The sequence below is a fragment of the Abrus precatorius genome, unplaced genomic scaffold (assembly GCF_003935025.1).
Source record: "Abrus precatorius isolate BTA unplaced genomic scaffold, Abrus_2018 Scaffold7, whole genome shotgun sequence".
NCBI lineage: Eukaryota > Viridiplantae > Streptophyta > Magnoliopsida > Fabales > Fabaceae > Abrus > Abrus precatorius.
The window spans coordinates 9,788,416-9,800,703 of NW_020874417.1; the positions used below are offsets into that span (position 1 = coordinate 9,788,416).

The window sequence follows — 12,288 nt, forward strand, 5'->3', positions numbered from 1 at the left end:
CCATAATGTTGTATGGTCATAGTTGATCAAATGACTAAGTGTGCTCACTTCCTACCAATTAACATGACCTATACCATGAAAAGACTTCCTAAGCTATATATCAGAGAGATTGTTAGGTTACATGAAATTCCTTCTAGCATCATCTCTGATAGGGACCCTCGTTTCACTTCTAAGTTTTGGCAGAGCTTTCAAGAAGTTTTGGGTATCCATCTAAGGCTGAGTTCAACATATCACCCTCAAACTGGTGGTCAGTCAGAGCGTACTATTTAGACCTTAGAGGATTTGCTGCGAGCTTGCGCTATTGATCATAAGGGAGATTGGGAGGACATATTTCATCTTGTGAAATTTACCTACAATAACAACTATCATTCAAGTATGGGTATGACACCTTTTGAATACTTGTATGGTAGGAGATGTCGAACTCCATTCTATTGGTTTCAAGACGAGATTCATTTAATGGTTGGATCATAAATGCTTCAGAAAACCATAGAGCAAGTTAAGCTTATACAGAGAAGATTGAAAGCGACTCAAAGTCGTCAAAAGTCTTATGGGAATTAACGTCAGAGGCCATTGGAGTTTAATGTGGGTGGTTTTCTTGAAAGTATCATGAACCTCAAGTGTAGGACAAGCCTTGAAAGCAAAGAAGCTGACACCTAAGTTTATTGAACCAGATTAGATATTGCATCGCAGAGGACCAGTAGCCTATGAGTTAGCTTTACCACCTCAACTAGCAAGGTTGTATAATGTCTTTCATGTGTTGCAGTTGAGGAAGTACATCCCGGATCATACTCACGTGATCAAACTGAATAATGTGCAGATGCGAGATGACTTGTCGATTGCACTTCCAGTTGCACGTGTTGAAGACACTAGAATTAAAGCACTCAGAGGCAAGTCAATTCAGCTCGTGAAGGTTGTTTGGGACTTAGTTACTGGTGATGCGACAAGAGAGTTGGAGGATCGAATAAGGAAGCAATACCTTCATCTTTTCTATGATGAGTGAAATTTTTTAGGATGAAAAATTATTTTCAGGGGGAGAATTGTCAGATTAGTGTATTTATATGTCTATTATTCCCTTTGAACTATGTCGCGTATACCTAAAGTGTATGAATTTTCATATGTTGGAATGTATATATATAAGGGTTGTATGTTTTCCATATTAGGAGTATTGTGATTGTCATGCTGTATGATGATGTTGTTGAATGTAAAGTGCAGTGTGAGTCAAAAAATGATTATTAAGTGTGTTGTATGTAGGATAATTTAGAAAGTATGGTTAAGAGTTAGTATTATCTCAACCGGGAGAGAAAATTGGAGTTATAGGTGCAGAGTGTCTCGCTTAAACGAGGGTAGTCTTGCTCAAGTGAGAAATAGTCGTACAGAATTTGGCATCCTGGAGTGTTCTCACTTAAGTGAGACAAAATAAGATCGCCCTAACTGTCTCCTTACCCAAACGAGAAAGGATCTTGCTCAGGTGAGAGGCGACCTCGCTCAGGTGAGAGAATTTCACCTGAGCGAGGAGTCGTAGGAAATATGGGTAGCTCTTTGGACCCAATCTCGTTCAAGTGAGAATGTTGCTTGCCTAGGCGAGATACAACTCGCTCAAGTGAGGTGTTCTTCGCTCAAGCGAAAATAGCATAAATGTGGGAGGTTCCACTATTTGATTTTTTTGCTCAAGCGAGGATGAGCTCGCCCAAGCAAGAGAGGAGCTCGCTCAAGTGAGGATTAGCTCGCTCAAGCACGAGCGCACGGGCTTGGAGGGGTATTTAAGGAGCCTCAACGCCTAAAAAGTTCATTTCTCACCAGACAACTTTCTGCTCTCATTTTCTCTCTGTTCTCTCATCATTTTACCTTAGAGAAACCTTTTCAAGGGCGAATTCCTTCCCGATCAAAGTGAGATCATCTATCTCATTAAGATCTAGGTGAGTTTTCAAAGCTTAGTTCTCGGTCTTTACTCTTATTTCTTGCTCTCTCTTTCTTAAATGACTTATACCATGTCATTCTAAGTAGATCTGAACCGTTCGAGTTGTATTTCATACCCAAATGCTTGATATATTCCTTCGGGACTCCTTAGGAGTATGATCCTGGAACTCATTCCAGGTAAGGGGAGCTTATCTAAGCTGACTTATTCGTTTAGTAAATGTTGAACTATTTAGGAATTTAATTCTATTTTAGCCGAGAATAAGTTGTTAAATGGCCAAACTCTAGGTTAAAACCCAAAATAGTATAACTGAGTGGATTTCTCCGTTGCTTAAATGATATGCCAAATTACTGTGATATATATGCTGAGAATGTTGAGCCTGATGTGTTGTAATGGAGTTTGGTTGATTTGTGTGTGTAATATAAAATTATTTATGTTCTAAATAATTGTTGAAATACGGGTGTACAATAGGCTGAGATTAGTTGATACGTGTTATTAAAGATGTATTTAAATGCTGATTATATGATAGTGTTGAAATCGTATGAAATGATTGTAGGAAAATGTGCCGAGCGATAGGCAAGTATGTTAAGTTATAGGTTTCTTCTCGAATACTAATGTCGTAATGCCAGTTAGAGCTAAGTTGTTGTTGTTGTTGTTATTATTAAGGTTGATATTATTGTTCTTGTTGTCATTGTCGTAGTTATCGACACTCAATGAGTTAATAAAAAGAGTTGTATTGATGAGGAAAAGGTTGGGGAGAATTGTTGAATAATAAGTTTTTCAAATATTTATGTTAGTAATAATATATATATATATATATATATATATAAATTTACAAATCTTAATAATTATGACTATGTTTCGTAAGCTCATCCTTGTGTTTTATTTGTGTTGTATGTGTTTTGCAATGATCATACTATGGTATGTGAGTAGAGAGAATAAGTACTATAGCTACTTCTCAAGCTGAAAGGTCTAACTGAGGAACATCAGAGTCAACATATTTTGAAGATTGTAGCTTTAGAATGTTTTGTCAGTCTAGTTTAGATAATAGATCTAGACCATTTAGTTCCAATTGAGGAGATATAATTATTACTATATAAAGGTTTTGTATTTTGAATTTCATATGGAATCATAGTTGTAAACATACATGCTAGTATAATTTCTGAATTAAATATTATGTTATGTTAATTAACAAAATCAATTAAATAAAAGTAATTTATTTTTTATAATCTTTGAATTCACTTTTTTAAGAAGAATTACACTAAACTTCATTTACACATATCGAAATAAATTATATGAGAAGCTGAAAATTTAAAAAACAGAGTTTGAAGTGTGACTATTATTATATCTATATGCATATCATCACTCTCTTTTAAGTGGATTTGTCCAAAATATTTTTTTTTATAATTGTATTAAGAATAAAAATTTATTTTATAAAAAAAATTGAATTAATGTGCGAGTAAGTATGTTTCTATTTTTTATTTTTTTGAGTAAATATTAATTTTTTTCTCTGTGTATATAAATTTTGAATTATGTGTGAACTCTCTTTAATAATATATATATTTTCTATAAAAAATAATAATAATAATGTGCAAATAGGTGTATATAAGTGATAATATTTTTCATAGTTCAATACCATACAGCGAGTGCCCACTGCAGTATCTTTCATCATTAACAATGGATTATTGTGAGACATGAAGCCAATGGTAAATGCATGATAAGTGAATTGGTCATTGGCACGACCATGCAGGAAAGGACTCAATGTCATGGATAGGCGAAGTTTGAAATTTAATAATATTTTAATTAGCCTTTGACTGACCATTTGAAAGAATGTAAGATTGTTTGGACTCTCCTTGATTATTATCACGTTTAATTAGGGAGAACTGCACATCTTATTCTTCGTTCGCTGAAGCAAAATTTTATGTGCAAAATTTTATGCTTAAGCAGTTATTTTGGACTTAATTATCTTATGCGAAAATGAAGCGATTTTTATATAAAACGGTGGAAAAAAGTAAAGAAATTTGACTTAAGCAAGTATTGACTTGCTCAAATGAATATACTTTACACTTAAGTGAACAAGAAATAGTTTAAGTGAAAAATAAAAAGAGAATATATCGTTGCATATTTTATATTCACTTCAGCTAAACTTCATTCGCTTAAATAAAATTATAATAGTTTAAGCAAGTCTTATTTAGTTTAAATGAAAAATGGACAAACATCATGTTATTTTAGATTGATAAATTGACTAAAGTGAAGTCAAAATGACTTAAACGAATATTGAGTTGCTTAAGCGCTTCTACTTTGCCATAAGCAAACATTGTCGAAAGACTAATGTTCATCAATTTTTGTGAAAACGATAAAGCAAACACATGGTGTGCTTAAGCAAATTATATAGAAAAATTAGCTTGTTAAAATAGACCTCAATTATATAAGTTATGGAAGAACTTAAACAAATTATAAAAGAGAATTAACTTCAAACAAAGTTAGATAATTATATATTAATAACATAATTAAGTTCTAAAAATTAGACATCCTTGTAAAAAAAAATACAATGTCAGAACAACTACTAACTTTAAAAAGGAAACAAAAAAAAAGCGTTCACGCAGTTTCTTGATTAAGATCTTCATCAACAAGCTAATCTTTGTCCATGTGGTCTCCTTTCCTATCACCAACTTCATGATCAACCTTCGCTGGCCCTTGTTCCTCCACTTCATCCAATTCCCTTTCTTCATGTTGTGCATTCTCTTCAGCTTGATTGGGCTCATTTGCAGTGTCTCATGGCCATGACACATGTTCTGTAAATTCTTCTATAATATGCAATGAGAATGTTAAAGTGTCTCTTGCATGTTAAAGTGTATGCTCGGGGTGGATGGTGGTGGTAGTTGTATTGGTGCTGCTGATAAAGAAGGACCAGGAGGTTAATGTTCCTGCTCCAATAGTTTTTCATGAATTTGGCATTCTCGACTTGATGCTTAGTTTAGAATTGTTAGGTATCTATCAATGCTAGGAAACCTAAAGGCTTTGTTTCAGTTGCAAAAAAAGAGCTTATGGAGATAATGAACTGGTGAATCTACTCAGAGATTACCGCTGCAATGTCAATTGTGATCTTCTCTATAATATTGAAGATGAGGTAGACTCGAAGTATACATAGATATTGTGTGTGAATGGTTGGAGTAATTTTGCAAAAAAAAAAAAGGTCCAAATTTAGAGTGCATAAAGACTCAATTACATCACCATTCATTTGCTTAGAGTGCATAAAGACTCAATTACATCCTCATTCATAAATCCAATTGTACAATGCCTTTTCTACTAGTAGTGGTGGCACAACTCCTCTTCTTCTAAGGTGAGGGGGTTACCCAACTATGCAGTGATTGCTTTTTTAACTCAAAACTTTTTCTCATTAGGTTGATCCTACAAGGGTCATGCATTGACATAGAATTCTTTGACTATGTCTTCATCAATATAATCTCGTAGGTTAGCCAACTTATTTCATTTCTTCCGATTGATTTCTTCTAGAAATAGGGTAAATTGCCATTCTTCTAAAAGTACTTTCCGTTCATGTAGTAGCTCCCTTGGCTCTAATTCTAGGTGTCACGACGCTTTTTTGTAAAGAATCAATGATGTCTTAAATTACTGGTCCTAATCCAAATTTATTTATGAGATAATACATGTATAATACAGATAATATGACTTCCCAAAAATTAAATTTCAACATCCAAATCAACAGACTAACAAAGCCCCAAGGACATTTTTCATATAATTCCAAAGTTATATAAGAGTATACATATTTATAACAATGGTTCTACATGGAGCTCAACATACATATTTATAAATAATAATTATATTTTTGAAGACTGTAGCTAAATAGTTTAGACCTATCTAAGACCTAGACAAACAGAATGATTAAAATTACAATCTTCCCAAAATAAAATATGGTGACTTTAGAATTCCTTATCTAGAACCTCTAGCATGAGAAAAGTGGATGCATTTCCTGTCACATCTGCTCACATACCACCATACGATCATCACAGCACATACACGCACAATCACACACAAGTGCAAGGGTAAATATGAAATATCATAAATGTATATACAACTCATACAATTCTCAGCAATTCAACACAAACTATTCAGCTCATTCCCAGCCCATCTAATGCAATTGTAACATTTTATACCCAACTCGTTTCATAGCCTAAGTATTTCAAAAGGAATTGTTCCCGGTCTAGGAGCGACCTATCTCATTATCTGAATCTAGACACAGCATAACTCAACATTTCTATTGTTACATGTCTAACCACCTAAACATATAACTCGGCTCTAAAATGATCAAAAAATCAATATGATGCAGCACAACTATATATTTATATATTCTCAGTTTCAGCGATATAGTTACATAGACACTATCATTCAGTCTCAACAGCACAGCTATATATATATAATAAAACTAAGTGGTTCACAGCACTAATCAAATATTTCAACATACCATTTTCTACCACAACATTCCAAACAATCGTCAAACAATAGAGGAATCCACTCAACCATACATGTTTTGGGTTCTAACCTAAGGTTTGCTCATACAACAAAATGTTTTCAGCTAAAACGAAGTTATCTATATAAATATCTTAGCATCCATCAAATGAACGAAGTCAACTCAGGTAAGCTCCCCTTACCTGAAATGGGTTTTCTTGGTTTTGAATCTTTGCGAGTCCCAACAAGAAAACAAGATTAAAGAGACTCAGATCTCTTTAATATCACAAAATAGAAGACTTTTGAGAAAGAAAATCAAGAAATAAGGAGTAGAATAGGAGAACCAAGTGCCAAAAACTCACCTAGATCCGTACTCAATGGATGTTTCCACTTGAATTGGGAGGAAGTTCAACTTCGGGAAGATGTTTCACCTAAAATTGGTGAAGTTCTTTTTAGGAACCTTTGGTTGATACAACTAGGGGTGTGCAAAAAATTCATATTTAATGATCAAATCCATAACTAAAATAAATTAGATTTAAAAATCTGAATTATTTTAAAAAATTAGACATCCAATCCATTTTTTCTGGTTGAGATAAATTTTGGACTTCATTTAATAAAACTAGTTTTAATGTTGAAAAACCAGTTTTCATGGAAAATGGTTTGCCCCAGGTCCCGACATAGCACCCCTATACTATTTATGCTAGACAGTTTCAAAGAGCGGTTCGTTCCAAATCTCTATTGTCAAATAAAACATATAAGGTAGAAACTGCTCAGACGATGTTCTCTTGCTCCCTCGAAAAGGCAGTTTCACTCGTTTTCACTTTCGGTTCCGTTAATATCTACTCTTTTTCTGTTTATATTATATTATATTATATATATATATATATATATATATGGGGAAGGATCTTCTTACACTCAATTTGAACCTTTCATTTAACTTATATCTAATGGCTAGTAAAGTACTAAATTATAACCGTTAAATGTAAGTTAAATGAAAGGTTCAAATTTGGTGTAAGAATTTTTAAACTTACACCAATGTAAAAAGATCCTGTCCATATATATATATATATATATATAAAATGCATTTTTTATTAAATATATTTTAAAAATTATTTTTTTAATTATTTTATGATAAGATAAATTTTATATCTTATAATAATATTTTAATATATATATATTTCTATGCTAAAGAAGTATATTATTAAAATCAGTTTTAAACTATATCTACGTTTAAAAACCAGTTTTTAGAAAAATAATATAAATTGGCTTAAAATTCATTCTACATAATTAGATTTAAAATGTATTTAGATTGGATTTATACAAATCTAATCTATGCTCACCCTTAGATACAACTCATTCAATCCTTAATCAACTTTAACTTGAATTTATTTTGTACCTTGTTGGTTTTGTCCACTTTTGGCTATATTTTTGTAATCATATAAATGTTGTGAATGAATATTGTAAAGTTTTCTTATGTATTTATTTAGTTTGTTTAGCAAGTTGATTTTTCTACATTATTTACTTAAGCTTATCATAATTCGCTTAAGTGCACCATGTTTTGCTTAAGCCTTTTCACAAAAATTGATGAAAATTAGTCTCTAAGGCAATATTCACTTAAACTAAACTAGACATATTTAAGTGTTCTTTATCTATTTTTCACTTAAACCAAAAAAGGATCACTTAAGCTATTATAATTTTGTTTAAGCAAATAAAGTTTAGCTTAAGCAAATATGAAGTCTACAATGATATGTTTATTGTTATTTTTTGCTTAAGTCCTTCCTTATTTGCTTAAGCATGAAATGTATTCACTTAAGCAAGTTGATATTTGCTTAAGCCAAATTTCTTGTCCCTTTCCCCAACTTTTTCTGCAAAACTCGCTCCATTCTCACACAAGGCGCTCAAGCTCAAAATGGCTTAAGCAGACAATTGTTCATTTAAACAAAAATTAAAAAACATGTTTAATTTCACTTAAGCAAATAAAAAATTGAACATCCAATTCCCGTGCAAACTGAAGCAGCATATCCCTTGATGTGTCATGTTTTTGCCAATTTTCTCGCTAATCTATTAGATTTAGTATACAATTACTCACAGTGACATTTACAATTTGCACATAGATATATTAATCTATTAGATCTCAATTTGAACAATCTTGTGACATTCTTATTTTAGTCAATATAGAATAAAGGTTATAAAAATATATGTCAATGTATGTTAGGTGCTTATATATAATTAGTTATGTTTGGCTTTGGCTTGAGTTTTTATTTATTAAACATACGGACTTAAATAATAATTTACAAATATTAATGATACATTTTTTAATATGCTCTTAATTATTAATTAAAATTTATTAAAAAATTATGTGACTCATCTTTCTTTAATAATTCTTTCTTTTAATTTAATTATTTTTTTACATTTGTATAATTTTTAACAAATTTTAGTTAATAAATAAAAGTGTGGAATAAAGAATATGTTAAAAAGTGTGATAGTATATATTAATCAAACAATTTTTTACCTTCAGCTGAAATCTAGCAATCCCAAGCAAGCACATAAGGGCCGATTGATTTTGAAAAAATAAGTTATTTAAAAAAATCAAAATGATTATTAATTCATTGATTTAGTGTCAGACAACATTCTCAATTCTTTCCAGAAGATACTAACTATATTTTATTTATTGCTTGCCTTGATGTTGGAGAAAGCAATCTATCCCATCATAAACGATTTTATTCACAAAGAGGAGTAAGAAGGAAAAAAAATTGAAATTGAAAGAAAAACGCAACTTAAAAAAGAAAAAACACATAATGAATCAACCCTACTTTAGCATAAATGAGAAAATTTAGCCTTGGTGTAGGAAAGAAACAGCGATCACTTGCACTTTGGAAGAGTACCCACATAAGCACTTATTATGAACGTAGGAATACACATCATGATCATGACTATTCACATTGTCACACCATTTGGAATCTCACCACACAGCCTATTAAAACTCATGTTCAATAATAACACATTTTCTATTCTTAAAGGGAGGTTCCCATAGATTGATTGTGACTCACATTCACCATTGAAATTATCTTAGGCAGCTCCACTATGCCAAAATCAAATGCAAACGAGTTCTAAGAAAGGTAAGAAAGGTCTCTTGCTGCTGTCACTTTGGTGGACCCAAAAAGCATGGAGGCATCCCCTTCAAATTTGTTATGTGATAGATAGATAGATGACAAATTCAATTTTACAAAAGACAATGGGATTCTTTCAGGGTTAGTTACGAGACAGGGATAAACTTTAGTGGTTCTTGTTATTTAAGAACTCATACGAGTGAGGGATTGGGCCTATTAATTTGTTATTGCCACAGAAGATTTCTGTGAGATTGGGCAATTGGTAAAGAGATTGACGGAGTGTCCCTGAGAGGCTGTTAAAGGAGAGGCTGTTAATTTAAAAAAATCCATATTTTTATCATTTCTTAAATTAAGCATTTAATTAAAAATAGTATAAATATTTATTATTTTAAAATATAAAATAACTTAAATTATTCTTTTTCTTTTTGTCGTGCTTTAAAATTATTCTTAGACCGCAAATTGGGAAGGGGTATGCACAGCTTGGCCATTTGCTTATTTTAAAACTTTTTTAAATGTGTTTGTTTAAGTTTATAAATACACTGAAATTATAACTAATCTTATAAATATGACTAAGTGGAAAAAAAAGGTACCCACAGCCGCATCTTTTGTGATTAGCAATAAAGAAACGTGAGGCGTGAAGCAAATGGTAAATGCATGGTAAGTGAATTGGTCATATTCTAGGGATATCGAGTTGAAACAAAGTTTGAAATTTAATTATATTTTAATCAGATATCAAAATCACAGTTTTTAGTATAATAATTGGCTGGCAGTTTGAGAGAATATAAATTCCTTTGACACCCCTCGATTATATTCTCATTGCCATGAAACAAACGGCAGTGCTCACAAATACGGCTACGAGCACACATGCTTTGACTTCTCACTTTAGCTGTTGCAATTTGCATGGCATTGCAATTTCATGCAATGCCATCATGTAACACCTTCTCACCTTTGCCTCCTAATCCTAACACTATATAAAGCAACACAACCCCATCTATTTTCCTCATCCCAATTTCAATTGAAATCTCACAGAAAATGAGCAAGGCAATAACACCAATCCTGTTACTCCTATTCACATTGCTCTCTCATACCACCCCTTCTCTCTCAGAAAGATGCCACCCAGAAGACAAAAAAGCCCTTCTCCAAATCAAAGAAGAACTCAACAACCCAACCCTTCTCTCCTCATGGAAACCAGATGCTGATTGTTGCCACCTAAGCTGGTACGGTGTCGGTTGCTATGCTGATCATAACCGTGTTGACTCTTTGACTATACAACACAGCGACGACATTGTAGCCCAATTTCCACCTTCCATTGGGAACTTACCATACTTAGAGTCTCTATACATTTCGAGTTTTCCATATCTCACTGGCCCAATACCTCAATCCGTATCGAAACTCACCAATCTCAAATTTGTCACAATTACCTTTACCAACGTATCAGGCCCAGTACCCAATTTCTGGCCCTCTAGTAAAGGCCTCGTTAATTTGGATCTCTCGTTCAATAGCTTTTCTGGAACACTCCCTCCCTCACTCAACAAGTTCCTGAATCTCTCATGGATCTACTTTAACGACAACAAGTTAACAGGACCAATCCCTTATTCGTATGGGTTCTTCAATGACAAAAACCCACCCGATTTATATTTCTCTAACAACCAACTCTCGGGGTCACTCCCACTGTCCTTGGCAAGGTTAAACTCGTCCCTTTTTGACTTTTCTAATAACAGGTTTAAAGGTGATGCTTCCATGCTTTTTGGTTCCAACAAAGCGACAACGTCAATAGATCTTTCACGGAACATGTTTTCTTTCGATTTTGGAAAAGTGGAGTTGTCTAAGACAATGATATCCTTATATGTGAACAACAATCAGATATACGGAAACCTACCCGTGGGAATAGAAAATATTTTCTCATTGAACGTGAGCTACAATAGGTTGTGCGGTGAGATTCCGAAGGGTGGTTATATGAAGAGATTTCATGTGTCTACGTTCTTTCATAACAAGTGCTTGTGTGGGTCTCCACTTCCACCTTGCAAGTAATCATAGTTTCTTGAAGGGACTTCAATAATTTCTAGTGCATTTACATTTTCGAAAGTGTGATAGATCGATTGTGTTTTCATTTGGCTAGTTAAGGGTTTTATTGTTTCGAGTCAGGTGTGGTTTTCGAGGATCTATGGTGACACTCAGTGGGAATAATTAATCTGCAATGTACTATATTGTTTACTTAAATGAAAATTTCCGTTATCTCTACGACTAATAATTAACATCATAAATAATTATTTTTATTTTTTTCGTACAATTATACTAAAACTACACTAAAATACAAAAGAACGCTTAAAAGGGTCCTTTCCAAATGTTTGTTGTGCTGTAAATTGTATACTTACTCGAAGGAGTCATTTGGTGTATGCAATTTTGTTTTAGTTCTTTGAGAATTATGTTTTTTTTGAGAAACATGCTTCTTGGGAGCTCTGTTTTATGTTAAAAATATGTTTGGTATCATGACATGTCTTAAATATTACGGAAAAATGTTACTAAATTTTTTTTATATTATTTATAATATTAATTAAATGTATGTTTATTCAAATGTTTAAAAATTAAATTAAAATTTTAAAAAAATTAGAATGAGAATGTGTGAAAAATTATATAAAAATCAACGGCCTATATGTACTTACACATGCACGTGTGTGTAAGGGAGAGATTAAAATTATACTCATCTAATATTCAATTTTACACCATATACTATTAATAATTTAATAAGAAATAATTTTTATCGATTCAACTGGGTTAAATTATAATTAATTAAAT

The 12,288-nt window shown here is 32.3% G+C and overlaps 1 protein-coding gene across 1 annotated transcript; it reads left to right on the forward strand.

Annotated features, from left to right (window-relative positions):
- The first annotated feature begins 10,524 nt into the window (after nucleotides 1–10,524).
- On the forward strand, nucleotides 10,525–11,523 carry LOC113871447 (polygalacturonase inhibitor-like). Its single transcript, XM_027508543.1, has one exon. It carries the CDS (start codon nucleotides 10,525–10,527, stop codon nucleotides 11,521–11,523), a length of 999 nt encoding a protein of 332 aa, XP_027364344.1.
- Nucleotides 11,524–12,288: the final 765 nt, after the last annotated feature.